The sequence below is a fragment of the Eupeodes corollae genome, chromosome 1 (assembly GCF_945859685.1).
Source record: "Eupeodes corollae chromosome 1, idEupCoro1.1, whole genome shotgun sequence".
In the NCBI taxonomy this organism is placed as follows: Eukaryota; Metazoa; Arthropoda; class Insecta; order Diptera; family Syrphidae; genus Eupeodes; species Eupeodes corollae.
This window is the reverse complement of record NC_079147.1, coordinates 15,882,615-15,906,184: the sequence shown is the minus strand read 5'-3', so window position 1 is coordinate 15,906,184 and position 23,570 is coordinate 15,882,615. Positions and strand designations below refer to the sequence as shown.

The 23,570-nt window shown below is 36.9% G+C and overlaps 2 protein-coding genes across 2 annotated transcripts; one reads left to right on the top strand and one right to left on the bottom strand.

Moving 5' to 3' along the window:
• Positions 1–3,101: 3,101 nt before the first annotated feature.
• LOC129940515 (28S ribosomal protein S21, mitochondrial) lies at positions 3,102–3,645 on the bottom strand. The gene is made up of 2 exons (XM_056048881.1): positions 3,378–3,645; positions 3,102–3,301 (listed from the first exon to the last, which is right to left on the bottom strand). Exons 1-2 carry the CDS (start codon positions 3,522–3,524, stop codon positions 3,185–3,187), a joined length of 264 nt encoding a protein of 87 aa, XP_055904856.1. The 5' UTR covers positions 3,525–3,645; the 3' UTR covers positions 3,102–3,184.
• Positions 3,646–8,185: 4,540 nt separating this feature from the next.
• On the top strand, positions 8,186–23,147 carry LOC129953743 (dnaJ homolog subfamily A member 4). Its single transcript, XM_056067155.1, has 3 exons — positions 8,186–8,561; positions 21,393–22,550; positions 22,646–23,147. The coding sequence occupies exons 2-3, from the start codon at positions 21,450–21,452 to the stop codon at positions 22,757–22,759; spliced, it is 1,215 nt and encodes a 404-aa protein (XP_055923130.1). The 5' UTR covers positions 8,186–8,561; positions 21,393–21,449; the 3' UTR covers positions 22,760–23,147.
• Positions 23,148–23,570: the final 423 nt, after the last annotated feature.

Sequence of the window (23,570 nt, the reverse complement as noted above, 5' to 3'; positions counted from 1 at the left end):
CAAGATCTACCGTAGTGTGAATATTTGTTCGGTAGTGGACTTTCCTGGTCCTACAGGTTTTTGACAAACGGTTTCAGACGTTCACATAATACGGTAGATGCTATCTTATATATAATGTTTAGGAGATTGATGCCTCTGTAATTGGCGCAATTAAGAGCGTCTTATTTTGTATGTATCGGGCAAACTATGCTGAGATTCCACTCATCGGGCATGCTTTCTTCCGACCATATTTTCAAAGATGAGTTGGTGCATGCTCCCCTGATCGTCCTTACAGGCTTCGGTTCAAGGCTAGTACCCTAGGAGGTTTTCAATGCTTAATGCAGGCAGAATAGGACTCCTTAAGAGGTTACTAGAGACTCGATCGGAAAAGGACATGGCAGTCTCTTGCGATTGTAGACATCTAACGTCGAATCTTCTCACAGTACTTCCTTGTTTTGGCTTGGACCGAGATTTTCGTAGCCGTACCTTGGCTACAACGAGGTAGTGGTCCGAGTCAACGTTGGCCCCTCGGAAAGTTCGGATATCCAGTATATTGGAGAAGTGTCGTGCGTCGATCGCAATGTGGTCAATCTGGTTGACGGTTGATTGATCAGGAGATTTCCATGTCCTCTTGTGGATATTGAGAAGTGTGAACTGCGTACTAGCTACCAGAACGTCTCGCCCCGCAGTGAAATCGACCAGTCTGAATCCGTTGTCGGAGGTGGTGTCGTGCAGGCTTTATGTCCCGATTGGGCTAACAAAGATGTCTTCTCTTCCCACCTTAGCGTTTAAATCTCCTAAGACAATTTTAATGTCATAGCCAGGGCACTGCTCATATGTCTTGTCCAAGAGCTTGAAGATCTTTGGTGTCTTCATCTTTCTCCTCTGTTGGGGCATGAGCGCATATCAGGCTTATGTTGCCGAATTTAGCCTTGTCTATTAAGGGACCTAACAATCCACGTAAAGATCCGAAGTTCGTTGTCTTTATTTCGTTTGCGTGGGTTGTCAACAGTCAATCCGTCCGTATCCGAGGCTTTTTGGTGCTTCGCAACTAAAGGTATTTTTTACGTGGCCAGGAAGTCACCCAGACGGCACAACCCCCAACCTGGAGGGCCAGATCCTTAGTATTACTCCAAAGAAGGGGAGCCGGATAAACCGCTCCTTACAGGCCTGGGCTCCGAATATGTCGAAGAAGCTCTATAAGGTGTTCACTAAGTAGTTCAACCTTACTGAAACTGTAGACGCCATGGCAACCGTTGATTCTATCTCGGGAATTCCTCCGCTGCCGTCTGGATAAGGAGAGGTGCCTTAGTGGAAACACCCCCCTTTATCGTTTGTTGCCCCTAACAACTTTCCACTGGGGTTAGAACCCAATTTCCAGTTGAGGTACTAGGCACCCAATGTTCACCGCGGGGAGGTGAGAGTAGGAGTTGATAGGCAGAGATGGGTTTTGAGAAAAACTCTAGAAACCTTGAAACGCCGAGACATGTCAAAATTTTCAATGGGAAGTTAAAACTGTTGCGGACAAAAATTATGTTGGTCCTTTTTTAGTACGATTGGTCATTTTTATTTTCAGCTTTCGTCATACAATTTTTTTTCAAGTGGCAACCGTGGATGTGATACTTACTTAAGTTGGCGCTGTGTTAACTAGGGCCTCATCCAATAAACATCTCTATCCAGATCGGTCCCTAGCTAGATGTCTCCAGTTGCGCCCTTCAAGTTGAGTTAGGTCACTTTTCATTTGTGGATTCGAAGACTTTCCGGGTTGAAGCATTGGTTCCATGCGATCTATGTGACCAAGCTATCTCAATCATAGGACTTTTAGCCATCTGGCTAGGTCTACGGAGCTGCACATCCCGCACAGTTCGTCGTTCCACCTTTTCCTCCATTACTCACCTTCTATGCATATGGGAACGTAGCCGTAGATGACGCGAAGAACTTTTCTCTCGAAACGACTTAAGGTACTTTCCGTAATGCAGGACGGGCATGATAAGGGCCTTTCATAGGGACACTTTGGCACTCGTGTTGATTTCTTCATTCGTAGCGGAGCCTAGGTAGAAAAAGTCCTTAACTACCTACTTAATGACGTCTGTCGATGGTAACGTTTTGACCGAGACGTTGGTTTTGTAGGTCCTTTCTTGATGACAGCATGTACTTTATTTTGGCCTCATAAACCGTTAAACCAATTTTTGTTGATTCTGCCTCAATGCTTGCAAAAGCCCCATTAACATTACGCCGACTTCTTCTGATTATGCCATTTTCATCAGCATATACGAGTAATTGCACCGGTTTTTGAAAGAAAGTCCCTTTAGTCTTGACTTAGGAGCTCTGCTCCATATTAAAGAAATCGCATGACAACGCTCAATTGTCTAAAAGCCTTTTTTCGCATAGAAAGATTCTGTTAAGTTGTTTCCAACCTTTATGGAGCAGCGAGAATTCTCCATGGTCATCCTGCACAAACGGACGAGTTTGGCAGGGATGCTAAAACTAGACATGGTTCTATACAGCTTGTCCCTGTAGATGCTTCTTGGGTTTTTTCCACGATCTGATAACGATCTATCAGGATATTGACCATGGGCTTTAAACGTTCACATATTACGGCAGAGAATATTATGAAAGCGATGTTAGGTGGACTGATGCCTCTATAGTTGGTGCAGTTTAGATAGTCTCCTTTTTCAGAATCGGCCAAACAATACTAAGGTTCCATTTATCGGGAATCCTTTCTTCTGACCATATATTACAGATAAGTTGCTCCTAACCAAATTATAAATAGCTGTTTTGGAGAGCCTTGGCATTTAAGCCATCTGCTCTGTTAGACTTCAGATTAGATATGGCAATCTTTACTTGGTCTAAGTCGGGAAGACGGGATTGTTGGCTTTCGTCGTCTATGTTGAATCGATCATCCTGCATGACAGTGGCATTCGGTTCGTCGTCGACTTTATATAGTCTGCAGAAGTGGTCATTGTATACTGTTCCACTATGATCTTTTCACTTTCGTCTTTGCAGCCTTCGGTTCGAGGTTAATGTACTTGTGAAATCTTAAAACCGAAAATTGAGTTAAGGTTTACCAAATTTCGTAGTTTTGCTCTCTGAAACATTTTTATTAAATTAAACACTTCATATTGTAACTTCTTAAGTTTCTATTTTATTTGACAAAAATCAAATAAATTTCACAATTTCAAACTAAGATACTCTTGATACAAATTCAACTACAGCCAGGGAATGGTTCCACGCGGTTCTTCCTCAGGATAAATTGAATTTTCCTATTGATATCCTCATTATAGATGGCTTTACACTTTTCAAAATTTACCCTACGACGAACCTTTTAAGAGAACAAAACATTAGTATCATAAATATTCAGATCCTCAAGTTTTATATAACAAAAATAAATTACTAACTTGGAATGGTTTCTCATAGCGCCTTGTTCGCCGAAATTGATCGAAGATTTCTTCTTTTCCAAGAATTCGATTTAACAATCGACAAGCTTCATCAACATTGCTATTTTGTACCAAAACGGTACGAGCAAGAAACAATTGATGTCTCATTGTATTTAATTTATAATTCTTGTAAAAAAATTGGGAAAACTCGAAATGCAAGGAAAATAATGTATTTATTTTCTACCATCAAATTCGAGATGTCAAATTTTTTCGCTAACTCGTGAAATGTCACTTTTTTATCAATCTCTATTTAATTTAGGATGAAAAAAGAGAGCGAAAAATAGGAAATGTTCCAAAAAATAGTGGAGACGATGGTTTGTTCAGTGAAACATTACACTTTAAAGCTAGTTTTTAAAGTTGGTTAAGCACTGACATATTTTAAACCGCTAACACACGGAAATAAATTATAAATAAAAGTAACAAAATGGTATTAACTAATATAAAATAATTTAAGTTTTTCAAATGTGAAAAGTTAAAACACCGGCTCAACTTTCCATTACCGCAGCACGAATTTCGACTCGCGGTTTTTTTATTCGATAGATATGTGCAAATAAATAATAACTATAGCAATTTTAGAGCGAGGAAACATCTATTTTTATTTTTAATTAATTTTTAAAGTTCACTTTTTTCCATACAAAACACTCAAAAATGGTTGATTTTGACATTTCTTCCCTGTTTTTTGTTCAGTGTTGCCATACTTGTTTTTTTTTTCTTGGTAATTTCTTTTATTTTAGTGCTCAAATGGAAAAGGACTTTGCATATACCCAAACTCGCACCCACCCCAAATCCTATAGTGACCCCAAGCAGGGGGGTTGCAGGGGGCAGCATGCCGCCCCCCCTTAGATACCTAGCTGTTAGTACGCCGTGCTATCAATTAGAAAAAACTTGTTTTAGGCTCAAAAAATGCAATACAAAAAAAGTAGGGTTAAGTCCGAAAAAGAAAATATTTTTTTTTATGACTTAAAGTTGTTTCCTCGCCCTAATATTTAAAACATGTTCTATTGAGACCTCTACCTAACTGCAAAAAAAAAATCAGAATGAAATTCGTGCTGCGGTAATGGAAAGTCGCCCCAAAACACCTGTAAAAATAATTGATTTGAAATCAAAAAAATATTATTTTTGGTCATAACATTTTTCAAGGCAACATTTTTCAAACCATAATCACAAAGCTCTAACAAAATTGTTTTCTTTCTTCTTTTTTCCCTCTTTTATAACAATTCCGGTAAATTTTGTAAAGAGTTTTTTTAATAATAAATATAATTTTAAATGGCCGCGATACTTTTGAGGGATTTTAAAACTGAAACTTTAATTTTGTATCATTTGACAAATATTATATTTAAATGATTGCACTACCAAGCTATGTTTCATGGTTGGAGTCAAATGATATTGGGTTTTAAAGAAACCCTCACTACAATTGCAATTTGGATGAAAAACTTTCCTGACTGTGTAATTTTTTTAAGAGGTGATCACAACTGACCACCTATCTTGGTACTTAAGATTTTTTAGTATTTTCCTTGATTGCACTTGTGCGGTAAGGTTAACGCACATGCACCACATTTGAAACCTTCAAGATTATCAAGTCAAGAAAAATGAATTAGTTTTGGAAAACTGTTTAAAAAGTATATGCTGCTGAAATCTTAGCCGTTTCTTCAATTTCATTTATCTTGTTCCATTTATAATAACATTTGTGTTGATTTATATCTATTAATAAAATCTCTTATTAAAAAGCAACATAATTAGCTATTACAAGTGACTATCGAAGTATCCATAAAATTATGGTTAATGCGTAGGACTCTGTTTTATCCGAGATCTTGGGTTAAATTGTTGCCTTTGAGCCGCCTTCTCCAACAGTAATTCTTGTCATAAAAAGTGGTTTCTTAAAAAGCCGATTGGATTTGGCATAGAACTGTAGGTCCACCCCATCTTTCACATGGCTCATATAGAGAAATGTTTGAGAATCGTTAGAATCTGGTTCTATGGACTGTTGCGCCACCAAATGTATCGGCACCAAAAAATATCGGCAGCTCCTTCCTCATTTAAAATACAAAATTACTGATAGATGGATGTAATGCGAATCATTGAGTTTACTTGTATATGCGTCTGCATAATACAGAAAAGTAGAGAAAGGCAGATATAAAGGGTGGTTAAATTTTAAGGGCCAATATTGAATGTGAACCACACCTAGAGGTCGGAAAAATCGTGTACAAATTTGAGCAAAGGAAGTCTGTAGATGTGAAAACACCAGTGTATGCTCGTACAGCTCGTACTGAAGCAAATATTGCTGCTGTTCTCGATAGTGCGTCTGATGAGCCATCCATCTCAACTCGTCGTTGCATCATGCTCAACAATTGCACCTCTCACAGTCATCGTTGATGAACATTATGCATAAGAACTTCCAAACATGAGCTTACATGGTACAATTGACTCAAGAAATAAAGCAACAAAATCATCTTCAGTGATGAGGCACATTTTGACCTCAGTGGATTCTTCAATAAGCAAAATTGCCGCATTTGGTCGAACGATAATCCAAGAGCGGTTGTGGGAAAACACATGCACCAACAAAAAATGACTGCTTGGTATGGTTTATGGCTGAAACACAAACAGTTCAGCCATAGGAATTCAATGCATGCTATCACAATGCAGCTTTGACCTCACGTTTCGTTTGACAATCGTAGGAAAAGAAAGTAATGTGACTGCAAACGGAAGCTCTAGTTCAAATTTGCAGAACATTTGCGAAAGCTTCGAAGCAGGCCCATTGTAACGCAGACAAAGCCGAAGCTGATGCATGTTTGTGTTTCAGTCATTATGTGCTGGCGGCATTATCGGGCAGTTACTGCGAATCGTGTCCGGTATCATGAGATGATAATGAACGAATTGGAAGATATGGATGTGGACGAAACAATGGCTCTTTTGCCATTTTATCTCACGTAGTGGCGATGTCAATTGGCCGCCAAGACCATGTAATTTGAAATCGATCGACTTCTTTTTTGGGAATGATTTGGAAGGTGTGGCGGTGAGTTCACACCTAAAGTGAAAAGTTAAGTAAAAAAAGACTGCAGTTGCTACTATAGCAGTGGTCACTAGGTGACTACACCCCGGCCCCCCTTAAACATCTATGATGATAGTTCCATAAGTTTAATATACAAAGGAAACCTACTCGGTTCAAATTTTTTGAGTACTATGAAGAAGCTGCCGTTAAGGCTAATTTCGACACTTAGCAAAAAAATGGATTAACATGTATCTGCACCTGCATAATCCATAAAAGTAGATTGAGGCAGATATATAAGTCAAAATCTGAAAGCGGAATCAAATACAATCAGTACTAACTCTTTCTCCTTCCCATAAAGTACTTTACTAAAACACGGCACAAGCTGCATCAACATTTCCGTACAACCAAAAACTAAAAAATTGGTCTATAATTTGGTACGCAGTATTTTTGTATACAGTCTTAAAATGATATTTATAATTTTCAAGGAAAATATTGCATTAAGTTGTATGAACCTCACTATTAAAAGGAATATTTAATTAATTTAAAAAAAAAAAAACCATCAAAATTTAGCATAATAAAACTTAAAAATAAAATAGAAATATTAGTCTTTTTTGTTATGCTTGCTATAATAAATAAGAATGTGTTAGTCTTCACTATAATCTTGATATCAACATTATTGGAATTTCCCATAATGCAACAGTGGATATTTTCTAAATTTTAGTCTTTTTTCTCTATTGCACAGACATGAATTTTATATGAAGCTTCACTTTTTTGCAGAAATCAAATGCAGATAATATATTTAAATCAACCATAATGCCAAACTAGCTAATGTGTATTCATTGTGTGTTTTTACAATGGTGACACCTAGTGGCTATGGCAAAATAAGCTATTACAGTTCTTTGTACTCAACTTTTCATATAAAACTACCAACGCTTTCTTGAGGCTACGGTAAAGCTAAAAAAAACAGTTTTATTTGAATAATATATATATTAAAGTAAACCTTATCTAAAACTCAATTTAAACCCATACAATATGATTCATTACTGGCTTCACCGTCAAAAATGGTCAAATTTGAAGGGTCGATGTTGATTTTGAATAAAACACACATTTTTTAGGAAGCTATTGTCATTTATTTTTATTATGCTGGTATTGATTATCTCCTTAGGCCATTTCTTCCCACTATTCTGACCATTGACGACAGTTGAAATGGTCCAGGGTCTTTTAATTTCACATCCACTGCACCTTGGAAACTTGTAAATGCAATACTTTCTGGAGTACGAGCTGTACAAGCTGTACAGTTGTAATGTTTTCTCCTACGAAAAATCACGAAGTGCAAGGTATACTTTTTGATTTGAAAGCCAATTTTCATGATAAGCCTGAATATTTTTAACGTGTTGCTCGATTGTGTATCTTCCCATGGGTAAAATTGAATTAGTATTAGAAATTTCAAATGAAATTCTTCCCACTTGCAGCTTAAAAAATAGCCGAAATTTGCTGACATGAAATGCCGATAAATATTAATCCCGCATAATGCAAAACTATCTAATGTACACCAACCCTTAACAATTTCCAACCCTGAATGACCACAAAACTATCCATACAACACCCTTGGAACACACCCCCGATGTCGTCATCACGAATTTGCACAACACAAAATACAAAATCACATGCGTTCAGCGCTAAAACTTCTAGAAAATTCAAAACTCCCTTCGCTTCGCCTGAATTTGCTCGTTTTGTCCAATGTCCATGTCCAGCGCCAGCCAACAATCGAACGAAACCGAACCGAAGGCAACCATTTTTTCGCTCAATTTTATTTTTCCTCCAAGGCGAGCATTCAAAGCAGCATTTGTAAAAATCCGTTCGAAGAGAGCATTCAACCTCATGCACCACGTTTCTTTGTGAGAAACTTCGCTGGAAGTGAAAAGAATATTTTATAATTTTTAAATATTTCAAAAAAGAAAAATAAGTGAATTTTTTTTTTTCAAAACACTTAAAAATTTGTGAAATATCAATTTGAAAAAAAAGTACGAACGAAAATAGAGGAACAGCCCCGACTTGAATTTTTTGAAAAATTAAAAAAGGAAAGGAACGTACTTTGTGGAATATTTTCATTTTTTCTTTTCAAGAAAATTTTCGCTTGCGAATTACAAAAAAAGGTAAGTTCAATTAAATTGAAATAAAATATTTTGCGTTTAATTGCAATCTTTAGCAAATGGTTTATGTAACTCTTAATTTTATTTTACTCCTGTAAGCGAAAAGAAAACGCCAGAAGACAGAACGTTACGGTGCAAAAATTAAAAACCATGCGATTAGCGATTCATTCCATTCCATCGGCCATTATTGTTCGTTTTCGTTGTTCGCCGAGGAGAGAGAAAAATTATAAAATCGCACTTAAAAATGCCCAAATGCCTGAAAAACCGCAGCTGATTGGGGCAGAAATTAATTGCGAAACCCAAAGAATTCAATCGGTTTGATGGTTTACATCAATTTCCGTTGATTTCCTCGACAATTAGCCTTTGAAAAATTTAATTTTTCATTTCATTCTCTCGTTCTCGGGTGCGGGTTCGGTTTGGGTCTCGGGCAGAGAAATCGATTTCGATAGAAAATTCTATCTTTCTCTTGCGTCTGCCATTTGCGTTTTATTTATATAAAAGGTTGATACATAGAGGGGCGGTGAAGGCTGTGGAGAGGTTGAGTTGGAGAGTTAAATATCATCATTTTTATTTTATTTTTCTTGTACGTTTGTTTCTCTTTCTATATATACCTTCGTTATGTACGCAACGTGGTGTATATTATGTTGTGTGTTTCTGCTTCTGCCTTTGCCTTTTACGCCTCTTCTGCTGCCCTGCTGTTTCTTGCTGCGGTGCTTCATTTGATGTAACCTGGGCATGAAAAATGGGCAAACAGAAAAAGGAAAAAAACGGCAAATGGGCAAAGGGAAAACAACGGCAACAGCAACGACAAGGCGAAGAAAAAGATAACAAAAAAAAAGAAAAACAATGAATTTTCTATACTTTTCCCTTCCGGGTGTGTGATTAGTGAGTTTAGTTTTTCTTTCATAGAGGCCGACTTTCGACAAAAAGAAGTAAAATTACCAACCTTCAGATGAATTGAATTTTCTTTCTTCTCTAAATTTGGATTTGATTCCCAGCATTCCCAGCTCGGACCTAGAGAAATAAAGTTTTTAGGTAGTTTTATCCATTTTGTTTTCTTTTTTCTTTCCACCTGCGCCTGGTGTGCCTAGCCCTTTGTGTTTTCGTCCTAGAGCCAACCCAAATCCAAAGAACACCTTTTTCTTCCTTCTTTTCAGCAATTTCGAATCGTTTTTCTTTTTCTGTTTTGTCGTCTGGAAGTCATTTTAGTGTCGGTTTTTCACAGTGGACACGGGTGTAGAGTAAGCTACTGCTGCTCTTGAACCTCGTCTTTGATGGCAGAGACAAGAAAAACGACAAATGACAGAGCTAAAAATTTATGGTGTCTATTGTCATGGTGTTGTGTTAAATTAATAAATAAAATATTTATTTCATGGTGAATCATCATCGTGACTTTGGGAGATAGTTAGTTGTTGTTATTAGGGCCTAATAACCTAACCTCAAATTTAAATTGATTTCCGTCTTTTTTGTTGTCGTGTTGTTTTAGTTTCTTTTTTTTTTTATAAAAATGTTTTAGGTGTTTGGAAGTGATAACAGTTCGTATCTTATTGTTAGGTTTTTGCCTTCGATCGCATCATCCTAATACTCGAAATTTGTCAAATTTTGGCTAGATATCAATTTTGATTGCCCTATTTTTGGAATTAAATGGTTTTCTAGTTACGTAAGAATTTATAAATTATTGTTGTAAACAAACAAAATATACAGTGTCGGACAAAACAATAGCACTTAAGTTTCAAAGAATAAATTTTCAAATAAGGAATGAATTTTATTAAATCCGCTTAGGTTACCTTAGTTTTTGTATTACAAACAAAATATATGTACATTTCTTACACTAAAGAAAATGCAGTGCGTTTCATAATTATAACCCACTTTTCCATTTGAGAATGAACCTCCAATAATATTGACAAAAACTCTTAATAACAAAGGGAAAATTTACAAGTGAAATCGTTTGTAGTCTTCGATTGTTCGATAGTACCGCAATTAATTGCTTAATTTTTTCCAAGAGAATTCCGTTTAATTTTAACTGAGCTATGTTGTTCGGACGATTTGATGTTGTTCATATTTATAACCCTTTTCACAATGCTCCCTAGTAACATCCAATTCAGTGTGTTTCAATTTAAGTGTTTTGGCTCATTCATTTAAGCCTTTTTTTTTTTGCAAAATATACCGCGTGGTAAGGTACTATCTGGCAGATAACCATGGAAGACCTTAGATTTTTCAGCAGGATAATGCCAGAATACATACCAGCAGAGAAACAATTTAATGTTTGGGAATAAGTACTATTGATGTAATGAATTGGCCCGCATGCTGTTCCGATGTAAACCCTATTGAAAATCTTTCGGGAGCTTTTGTCAGAAGAATTATACTCGGAAGGAAAGACATATTACAAGACGGTATCAGAGCTTAACACGCTCTTTGTGAGGAATGACTTAAAATGAAGCCAGAACTTTTGGATAACTAGATTAAATCAAGGGTTTTTGACTTGATTCTTGCCGAAGGTTGTTCTCAAATCAATTATTAGTTTCCGTTTGCATTTAGTTTTATTTACTGTTGAAGCCATGGGTTATAACTCTGAAACACTTTAATTTTGTTATTTTCGTATTACTAAGAAATAAAAATACACTTGATACGTTTTTGAAATTAATTGTTTGCTTTAATTAAATTGTTTATAATCGACACAAAAATTCACGGTTTTTAAAGTGAGTTATAAATATGAGCCGCACTGTATAACAAAACAATTTAAATCAATGATTTAACTTTGCATTGGAAATAATAGCGACAAAACCAAAGCACATAATTAAATTCTGTTCTTGAAAGAACTTGTTTTTCCATATTTAGTTGCGTAACCATTACTTTTAATAACTACTTCACATCTAAGAGGCTAAGATACTTTTCCAAGCATTTTCTGTTTTAGCAAAGAGGGAATCTTTATTCTTGCAGCTACTCCGATAAACCCGACGATCTACAATGTCCCATATATTTTCTATGGGATTGAGATCAGGGGACTCGTCTGGCTACTTTAAAAGGTTGATTTTATTTTACAAAAAAAATTTTTGCACTTCTTAGCCGTGTGTTTTGGATCATTGTCATTTTGGAATATCCACTTTAAGGGTATCTCTACTTCCTTTATATATGAAGCAATCCATTATACCTTCTATTTTACGAATTGGGCCGACTCAAGCACCAGAAAAACATCCTCAGACCATAATATTTCCTCCTGCGTGTTTTACTGTTCCTCTTGTGACACGTTTGTTTAATCTTTGGCCTTTAGGCCTGCGTACTTGCTTTTTTCATCGGAACCCTACATATTAAACTTGGATTCATCCGAAAATAACACAGTCTTCCATTTAGCAACAGTCTGGAATTTGTGCGCCTTTGCAAAGGCGAATCTCGCTTGTTGGTTTTTCTTGGAGATAAATGGTTTCCTAAGAGCTCTCTCTTCGTTGGACAGTCCTACTGGATACAGACAAGCCTAGTTCACTTCTTAGTGTTGTTTCAGATATAAAAGGGTCTTTTTTAACCAGCCGGACTATAGTCTTATCATCTCAAATAGTGTTTTTGTTTTTTGGTCTTTCACCCCGATTTTTGGTTTCCAAGCAACCTGAATCCGCGAAATGAAGGAATGTTCACCGATTGACCTGCATTAAAATTCGCAATTATCCTTTTTTTTTTAAATCGGAGGGATATTTGTTACGAGCCATTTTCATAAATTTTACACTTAACAAAACTGCAACTACTCTGTGAACTTTATATCAATAACATGATTATTGTGTAAGCTTTAATTATCTTAAATAACAGTAAAATTTATAATAGAGTAGAAAGAGACAAAGTTATTGTTGATTAAATATGTACGTACTATAGTTTTGTCGCGGTTGAAATGCAAAAATCTTTTCAAAATGGGGTGGCGCAACAGTCCGTTGTGAACCAGGGCCTAGTGACTTACAACTCTCAACCATTCCTGTGTGCGAGTACTGTTGTCAGGAATGGAAGGGACCTACAATTTTGGGCCGAATCCGAACGGCTAGTTTGAGAAAGCACTTTTTCATGACAAGTATTACTCTTGAAGGATTTGTCAATTCCTCGCAAGAGGCAGTACCCGCGAAAATTATTTTTTTAAATTAAGGTGGCACAGGCAGGGATTGAACCCAGACCCTTTGCATGACAGTCCAACGCACTAACCATCATGCTACGGGTACTGCAAAAATCTTTTATTCAGAGAAAAAAATAAAGCTTAATTTAGTGCTATTGTTTTAACCAACACTGTAGATGTGTGTACCCTATGGTAATAAACTTCAAAAATCAGTAAAGTTTGGAGAAAAAAAGTTGTCCTTAATTTTTATTAAAAAATTATAAATTTGTGTATCTTTACTTGTAAGATCCATAAAAAGAAAGAAAACAATGGGCATTTGTCAAATGGTTTCCCATAATCTTTAATGATTGATTAAAGTTTAAAGCTCTTAGAGAGAAGTTCTGAAATTTAACAAAACTATACAATGTGTTAAACGGCAGTGGTGTTGTAGAAAGAGAGGGAATGCTAACTTCTATGGTCTTATACATAATTGAGAAAGAAATGCTTACAGAAATTAGAGATAGCTTTTATTTCTAACAAGACAATGGGCAAGTTCAGATTAAAAAAGAGACTTCAACTACTTAGGTCCATTTTCTGATTCGTATTATTCATCTTGTTAGTAGTCAAGTCACACATAACTTTTAAGTAACTTGGTACGTACATACATTTATTTACAACTGTATTCAAAAAAAAATTTGTAGTGGGCTAATTCCTTGGGAAAGTGTTATACAGATCTTATTTTCAGGAAACTATTATAAATAAAACACATCTACATTCTTATTTTATTTACATACCTACGTTCCATGGTTCGTAGGCTTCGCTTTCTCCCTTGATATCTCCCATAAGTTCTCAATTCCGTTCACTTGGGACTATCCTTTTGCTGCTCGACTTGTGTGCTTTGGGTCGTTGTCTTGTTGCAATACACATTTAAGTGGCATTTTATAAGAGGCGCATTAATTTAGAGCCGTTTAGCCTTCGATTAAATGTATTGGGCCCGCAATTTTACCTATTGCATGGACGTCTTACGTACAGTTGTGTTCATAAAAATAGTAGTGCTGGTTACACTTTATTGGATTGAAAAAAATAAGATGTGACTTGCATCTAACGGTCTTTCATTTTCATATTAGAGAATATTTGGCTTGAAGTTATACTCTACTTTTCCCGGTAAACACACATTACTTTAAGCTCTCTGAATATATAGTGTTTATAAAAATACCAGTGCTTTTGATTTTATAATTAAAAAGTATTTAAAATTAATTTTTATTTTTCGGTAAATAAACATTTTACTATTTAAAGTTTTAAGTATTTGTAACATACTAGGATATAAAAATTTAATAAGTATTAGCTCAAAAATAAACAATAGGACGGTAAAAGCACTTCGAAGAAATTCGAAAACTTATTAGTAAAATGAGTTTGGAGGGAAGAACCTACCAAAATATTCAAGACATCCTAGGCTGTTCAGCAAAAATGGTCAGCAACGCCCTAAAATGGCAAAATAAACCGGAAAAGCGAGGCCCAAAAAGGAAAACTACTGAAAGAACTGACAGAAATTTGTTCAGTTAGCAAAACAGAACCCTTCCATAAGCTCTAGGGAAATAAGAAATGATGTTCGAATGTCTGTTAGTGCTGTCACAATACGAAGACGTATTGTAGAAGCTAAGTTACCAGACCGAAGGTCACGTAAGGTACCATTCTTGACGAAAGGGTATGTGGCACGGAGAATGGAGTTTGCCAAAGCGCATAGAAAATGGCAAGAAAAGAAATGTTCTCTGGAGCGATGAAAGCAAAGTCGTCTTTTTTGGATCCAAGGGTCCGGTCGTCGAGAATATGTGAGAAGACCCCAAAATGCAGCAAACGATCCACGATACACTATAAAAACAGAGTTCCGGTTTCGGCCTATTTATCCCATCGGGGGTATAATGGATGAAACCGAGTATTTGGTTATGTTACCCTATGCTGAAGAGGAAATGCCGTTGGTTTGGGTATACCAACAAGACAATAACCCTCAGCATACGTCAAAAAAGGCAAAATTATGGTTTGCGCAGAAGAAGCTATCCGTTATGGAGTGACCCGCTCAATCCACCGACCTTTTACTCATCCGGGAGAAAATACACCTATCATTTACGACACGATCGTGAAACTCTCTGGCAAGGCGTTTTGGGTCTTTCGGTGTATTTTAGGGCGTTGTCAATCATTGCAGGGGAGCATCCTCTTGAACCTTGAATTTGCAAATAAGTTTTTCCTACTTTTCGTAGCCGTATTTCCTCACTGCAATGTTTTGTTCTTCACACTTAAAATTAAATTAAAACGACCCAATTTTTTTGGTTCAAAAAATTGTTTAAATTAAACGGTTACTTTTTAACAAAAAGTAAATATTTAATAATATGAGTTTTGCAATAATCACTTACAACTATAGTTTTAAACATTAAAGAGAATTACCTAAGGTCAATGACAACTTTTGTGGCACATTCTTTTTTATTTTAAAATTGCAGTACAATTAGTCATTATTGATCGTGTTACAAACTTTGACATGAAAGAAATTAAATTTGTAAGAGTAGAACCATCGTTATTTTAACTAATGTTATGTACTTTTAGGCACTACTATTATTTTGACAACATGTTTTGGGTCTTTTAAAGCTGCTGGGACGTCCAATTGAATGCAAACGACTCCATATGTATTTAACAGCTGTCAGCGTCTCATTGATTGAACCACTGGATGAACGTAATGCCATGAAAAACAAACTCACATTTTTAATCGAGCCAAAAAGAACAGCTTTCAAATCGAAATAGGTTTTACCAGAGGAATTCCAACTTCTGAGATTTCACTAGTATCCAGAATTTTAAAAAACAATTTGCATTAATTTTTTAAAATCTTAAATGCGGTTAAAAATAATAACTCCGAATGTTCAAAGAAATATACTTACGAGTGTTTAAAATTCTTATCTTATAGATACTTAAATATTGTATGTGCTCCTTACTCATAAACTGTCTTTAGGTTTAAGTTTGTGTATGTATTTGCAACATAAATTGTATAAGTATCGTATCAGCAAATAGACTTGACTATTACCAAATATCGTTACTAAGTTATGAGATCGATCGATAAATAGAACCCTGAAAACAATTCCAAACGATTTTTTTAATCGGAAGACATTAGAATGAAGAATGTAAATTTCTGGATTTACAAATCCAACCCCACTGAGGAAAACTGTAATAAGTTAAGAAAGACCTGTAACTGACATATTCGACGCATTAAATTTTTTCATGACCAAAAATAACGTCAAAAAATACTACATTGTCTCAGAGGTAGTAAACATTTCTTGTCATTTGTAAAAAATGTTTTTAACACTAATTCAACGTCGGCACCGAGCGACGCTCGTTTTCAATGAATCTCCTTTTGTAAGCTCGATTGATAAAGTCAATTGACTTGCAGCACAGTTTGCTGTGAATTCAATTTTCCAAACCACTGTTAAAGCTTTTCCATCAGTCCTGTTTTACTGGTCTCTTTCCGAGTATATCGAAAACAGCATTTGTCTTGGCTGCCCTAAAAACGGCGAATCCTCCTCCCTCTCCAACTATCGTCCAATTGCATTTACATCCCTTCTTTCCAAGGTCATGAAAACGCTGACAAATTTCCAGCTAAAGAAATATATTGAAGAAGGAATGCTTCTTAATGACCGACAGGATTAATTTCGTAGCAAGTGTTCCACTGAACAATGGAACTAATTTGTACATTGTTTTGGAGAATAAAAGATTATTCCACTTAATATTTCAAAGGCATTTGATAGAGTTTGTCATCAAGTTCTATTTTTGAAAATGCGTGCAGTTGGTATTTATGAATCTCTTCTTTGTTAAGTTCGAAATTACCTTTCGCAGCGTTCAATTCAAGTTGTATTGGATGCGCTTAAAACCGGTTTCCACAAAATAAACGATCATGTGCCCCAGGGCTCCGTTTTTTCTTACGGTTCCATGAGTTTCACTCGAATTTAAATTAAATTTTAAATATCCTTGAACATTTGTGTTTCCTGTTATTACTTAATTTCCAAAGAAGCTTCTGAATGTAATTTACGATTCCATTTTTAAAGGAGGAACATTTTTCAAGGGAACATTGTAGATATTCACGATATATCCTCAATACGTTTGTTTGTTTTCATAAATTCACTCATGCCAATCATCTGCAGTTACATCATGTGTCTTTCAAGTGAATAAATAATTTCGTTAAAAACCTCTCGCCCCCACAATATTTGTTAAGTTCCATCACAACAAAACCATCCCTCCACCCACCGTGTTTTTTTTTATTGGAAAACCTTTTTGTTTGTATTTGACGTTGGGTAAACTTTTGTTAAAATATATTTTTTTTTAATGGAGGTACCTTGAACCATGTAAAAAATGATTGTTCCATCAAAATGTATGCGTTTAAAGATCCTTTTAAGTAGAAGGGGATTGATTTAGTTGCAAAAGACGCACATGTCCAGTTCATGAACGAACGAATCCATCAATTTCACATGAAGCACGTGTACTCGTATGTGGACACGTGCATCAAGCAGAGACTCTATTTTCTCTGAATATGTTTCTTAAATATGTTCTTAAGACACTTTAAGAATATTTGTATACTAAAACCATCTCGATTATATAGAAATTTACTCAACAAGCTTTGTAGATAAACCTATTAAGCCAAGGTCATTAGTAAGACCAAATTACCACTACTTCTTATTGAACTTAACTACTTGCAACCGTTAATGTGTAGATCTGGACATTGTTGTGTAAATTTCGGTTCCAATATTGACTCTTTGTCTTATTTATGCTAATTTATTTCCACTTTCACTCAGAGCTTTTTATCGGGATGAGAGTCTCAAAACCTTTTCTTTACGGTAAGAACCTGCGAAGATCAATTTAAAAAACACATTTTCTTCATAAAAACATTTTATTTTTTCAACTTAGTCTGATTTTTGTAGGGTTTATAAGGGTTTTTTTTAATAAGGGCGGGGGTAAATGTTGAAAGGCGAATGTATGCCATTAAGTGTGAAATATGAAATCAATCAAATGTCTGCCTCAGCTTCTTACGGTGGCAAGAGTCCGAGTAGTTGAATTTTCAATGATGCTTCCGCATAGATCAAATGACATGACCTTGGTTACCAATGCAAATCACCCTTACTCCCAAATCGTTAATGGAAAATGTCAATCTTGGCGTTTGCTGTATGGCACGTAGCGCCGTCCTGCTGGAACCACATGTCGTCTAGGTCCATATGGTTCAATTTAGACCATAAGAAATTAGTTATCATCGTCATCATCATTAGTTAGCGCTCTCTCTTGACGATGACCTCCTCACTAACGTCGTTTTCAAAAAAGTACCAACCAATTACCCAAACTCCACATCAAACGGTTACTTTTTGAGGTTGAATTATAGCCTGGTAAACCTTGCATGGGTTGGTGCCGGTCACATATACGGCAATTTTGCTCGTTAACACGGCCATTCATGCACGGACCGCGGCGATGTTCTTGGCCGATTTTGCGTTTCTGGGTGTTGGCTCATTGTTAACTGAACCGGTCGTCTCAAATTTGGCCACCAAACGTTAAAGAGTGGACTTAGAAGGCCACTACGTCTACCATAAAATGAGCACAATGCGCGCGATGCGCTTGAATAAACGTTTATTTTAACGATTACATTTTTATTCGTCCCAAAACTCTTAGTCATTTACTTAGTGGCGCTGCAGTCCTGAAGAAATTAGAGCCCTACTCAAAATATTTCTCCATATAACTCGATCCTCGTGCCATCTGATCCGCACCCGTCCTGTGATTATGGATTCGAAGACTTCAGTAGCATTGGTTTTCTTTTGGCTAAGTCTACGTCGGTGTCCAGTCCGTTCAGCTCGTGGTTCCATCTTTTTCTTCATCACTCACCTTCTAAGCGTAGATCACACGAAAAACATTTCTCTCAAAACGACCCAAGGTACTTCCATCAACTTTTGTCATAGTAAGCTTCTGCACCGTAAAGCAGGACGGGTATGATTAGGGTCTTTTATAGCGATACTTCTTTTGTTTGGGAGGAGAAGGCTTTACTATTCAATTGATCTCAGCGCTGGTGTTGTTTTCTACATTTATGGCGGCCAGAGACTTTTGCCCGCATTAACTGTGAACTTATTTTTCTGCCTCCATTTCAATAAACGCAAAAGCTCCATTGACATTACGCTGAGTTGTCATCAGCATATAGGATTACTTGGGCAGACTTTTAAGAGATAACGTGGAAGCATGACAGCGCCTCACTAACATCTAAAACCTTTTTTGACATCTATGGAAAGTTTCAGTTATGTCGTTTTCAACATTTATAGAGCAGCTCGAATTCTCCATGGCAAGCCTGTTAAAACTAGGTATGGTTGTATGCAGTTCCTATACGGCCTTAAAATGGATTAAGAGAAGGTGGGTGTCGATTTGATGTTCTTGGGTTTTTCTGTCGTCTTAAAATCTGTCTTAATGTAAATATTTGATCAATTGTGGGCTTTTATGATCTAAAGCCACACTTAGATAAGGACCTATTAGGGTGTTGTCGATGGGCTTTAGACGTTCACATAAAATACTACAGCAGAGAAGATTTTGTAAGCGATGTTAAGTAGACTGATTCCTCTATAGTTGGTGCATTGAAGGGGTCTCCTTTTTTCAGTATCATTATCCCAAAGCTCTTACCACCAATTATTTCTTTATGTGAATGGAAATGAGAAACAATTTCGTACGGGTTAGATTAGGTTATAGTGGCTGTCCAAGATGGAAACTGACACACTTAGGCCAGTTTAATGGCCCATTGTGATACCACACGAATCTTGAGGCTTCCTCCTAAGCTCAATGGAACCAGTTAGAGTCCCTTACGAAACGTGAGAGGCTGATTATACTGATATGATTAAGATCGTTAAAGAAGAACTCTCTAATTCTTGCGTTTTCGAGCTAGAGAGAGAGCAAGCACCTTGAACGTTTTAAATCCAGTGGCTGGATGTTTTTTGTGACTTGACACGTGGAGATGTTGTTCCACCTGGTGCCTGCTCTCCTCGCAGCGTCTTGCATTAGCAACAGTTTACAAGTAGGGATTGGTATACCAGTACTTGCCAAACATGGTAGGATGGGCTGTACTGTACCGTTCCTGGCGAGTTCATCTGCCTTACAGTTACCTGGAATGTCTCTATGGCCCGGCACCCAGCAAAGGTGAATATTATCATATCAGATGTTGATATCACGTTTTCTTTGAGCCAAGACTTCTTTTATCGCCAAAAGTTCCGTCTGGAACACGCTACAATGATTGCGAAGGCGGAATGAGAGACTTAATTTCAGTCGTTCAGAGTACACACCTCCACCAACCCCTTCTTTGGTTTTTGAGCCATCTGTGTAAAAATTTATTGACTCATCCTCCAAGAATGTCCTATCCTCCCAAAAAGATCTGGTAGGTATAGAAATCAAGAAGTTTCTGTCGAATTGTAGTTATGGGATGGTGTAGTCTGTGTTTTTTGGAATTGATTCTAAGTACCTTAGAATTACGGAGTGGCCAATGTTGTTGTTAGTCCACTGCGACGAAGCATTGAGGCGAATAGCAGAGCTTGCAGCTATTTGTTTGCTAAATATGACAAGAGGTGTAAGGTAGAGCAAGGTGTCCAGTGCTGCAGACAGGGTCGTGCGAAGCGATCCGTTTATACATGGGCAGGCTGAACGTTGGACTTTATTTAACTTATCCCTGTTTATACCTTTCTCTAAAGCAGTCCACCATACTGCCACACCGTACGTTAAAATCGGTCTTATTACCGATGTGTATAGCCAATGCGTGATTCTGGGCTGTAAACCCCATTTATTACCAATAGCTTTTTTGCAAGAAAAGAGAGCTACAGTAGCTTTCGTACGGGACAATCGACAATTCTAGGGAATATACTCACGAGTCAGAGGTTCGTAGCCTAAATCATGCAAGTTTACCCTTGCGTTTGCGAAACTTCTTGCATCCCATTGATATGATAAATTCCGTCATTTATTGTCTCAAAATTTTTTATTATTTGCTATAAATAGTTAAATCAATAGGGAAGACCCTTACATTTCTTAGGTGTGGAACTATAACTTAAACTTGACGTGACCTTCGCAAAGCGCGCCCGTTTCTCCTTCCAATTGCATTGAAATCATATATAAATAAAATGTATCATCACCTTTTTCGATATTAAAACGATTTGGGCGATCGGTCTTTTTGACACTCACCATCTTATTCGAATAAGATCCATCCAAAGGAAGTCATTCATTCACTGCTTCCTTTTTGGGGGAAAATGCAATGCGTACCTGCTACGTCTTGAGTAAATTATTTCTAACAGGCTTTTGCTACAATTCTCTATTTTTAGACGGCTATTTAAAAGTTTGATGTATTTTATTTTTAAATTAATCCGCCGACCTTTAACTAAGGTGTGAACTGAATAACGTTCAAAATATCAAAGTTGCTTCCGATGCACATTTTCTCGAGTACTACGAGTGCATAAATAAATCCCCCTCCTGCGCACCACTTGTAGATTTCTCTTCCCATCAAAATCTAATTTCCTGTTTGTCTGTTGTCAATTATATTTCACACCTCGCTGAAAACGTGATGACAAACACACACAGACTTAATGAGCTATTTTATATAGATACCACTTTTAATTTCGCCTTTTTACGTCAGCAATCAATTAAATAGGTGTGCCTGAATATATTTATTGTTTTTTGTGGTTGGTTTAAATTGAATAATTAATTAAATTCCTTTTGTTTTTTCTGTTTTCTAGAACTAATCTCACACACAACCGCCGACACACATTTAAGGACAACTAAAAAGCAGAACAATGGTAAAAGAAACCGGTTACTACGATCTGCTTGGTGTTAAGCCCAATGCCTCCCCCGAAGAGCTAAAGAAAGCCTACAGAAAACTCGCCCTGAAATACCACCCCGACAAGAATCCCAATGAGGGAGAGAAATTCAAGGCCATCTCGCAGGCGTACGAAGTTCTCTCGGACACCGACAAACGCCAGATCTACGACGAAGGCGGTGAGTCAGCCATCAAGAAGGGAGGCAACGATGCCGGTGATATGCGCAACCCAATGGACTTCTTCGAGAAGTTCTTTGGCGGCGGCTTCGGAACCGGCGGAGGTGGAAGGCGGCGAGAGCGTCGAGGCAAGGACGTCATTCATCAGATGGGCGTTCAGTTAGAGGAGATCTACAACGGAACCACACGTAAATTGGCTCTGCAAAAGAACGTTATCTGTGAAAAATGTGAAGGACGTGGTGGCAAGAAAGGTGCAGTCGGCAAGTGTGACGTGTGCCGAGGTAACGGCTACGAGACCCGCGTTCAACAAATCGGACCCGGTATGGTGCAGCACATTGAACAGGTGTGTCGCAAATGTATGGGCCAGGGTGAGATTATCTCGGAGAAGGATCGTTGCAAACAGTGTAATGGCCGCAAGACCGTTCGGGAGCGTAAAGTCTTGGAAGTTCACATCGAGAAGGGTATGCGCAACGGCCAGAAGATTGTCTTCAATGGCGAAGGTGATCACGAGCCAGATTTGCAGCCCGGCGACATTATTATTCTGTTGGAGGAGAAGGAACACGCAGTGTATAGACGCGTGGGCGATGATCTAACATTGAAAATGCCAATTGAATTGGTTGAGGCTCTGTGCGGATTCCAGCGAGTGATCAAGACATTAGATAATCGTGATTTGGTCATTACTTCGCCACCCGGCGAGGTTATCAAACACCAGCATGCCAAGTGTATTATGGAAGAGGGTGTGCCACTCTACAAAAATCCAATGGAAAAGGGTCGATTGATCATCCAATTCGAGGTGAACTTCCCCGATACCCTACCAGTTGCTGTTCTTCCAGCTCTCGAACAGTGCTTACCACCAAGGCAAGAAGTATCTATTCCAATTGATGCTGAAGTTGTTACTTTGGTAAGTTTCATTTCTAATCTTTTATAAATCAATAAATTCTTGAAATTATATATTTTGAAATTCGTACAAACCTCATTTTTGTTTGATATTTACAGGAGGAGCTTGGTCCACACAATAATCAACGCCAGCATCATCACCAAGCTTACGAAGAAGACGAGGATTGCTACCACCAAAGTGGTCCAAGAATACAACAATGTTCAACCACTTAAGCTACTTACAACATCCATACAACATAATACATCCCTTAGATCAAGATTTGAACTAACTCAAATATAATTAAAAAAACAAAACAAAAATAAATGTAAACAAAAATACAAAATCAACACACGTAGTAGATTACTAAACAAACAAAACAAAACAAAAATGGAAAAATTAAGCAAAGATTGAGAAGAGGAGGCATGCAAAAACTGGAAGCCAAGAAAAAGTATATTCCACCACCATCACCACCACCACGAAAAAACAACACACCTCGGTAAAAATCAAAAACGGAGAAAACTTTGAAATAAATTTCGTGTTTAAGAAAAGGCTATAATTAAATGTATTGTTTTCAAAATAAACTTTAAAAATACAAAAGCAAATCACACACACAACTCTCAATCAATATATTAGAAATTTAATTAAGCTCTTCTTCTCATTATTGTCAATCGTATCATATTTTTGAAACACAAAGAATTTAAGGCCAACATTATTATCCTCCTCTTTGTCATGTATTCCGCTTGCGCATGTTATCAGCGGTTAGCTGTCAGCCTGCCCTGCTCTGCCTCGATCTGCCCTGACCAATGCGTGCGTAGTCCTTTGATAGACTTTTATTTTTCTTGACTTGCAAAGAAAACTACTTACCAACCAACCATCTTCATTAAGGGTGCGATCCAGCGAATATTGTAACAGTATATGAAATAATTATAACACTCACTATAAAATTTATATAAAAATTCAAATTTATAAAACAATTCCATTTAAGAAAAAATAAAACAGCAGTAACTTTTATCTCTTCGAACAATTTTAGTGTAAAAATAAAAA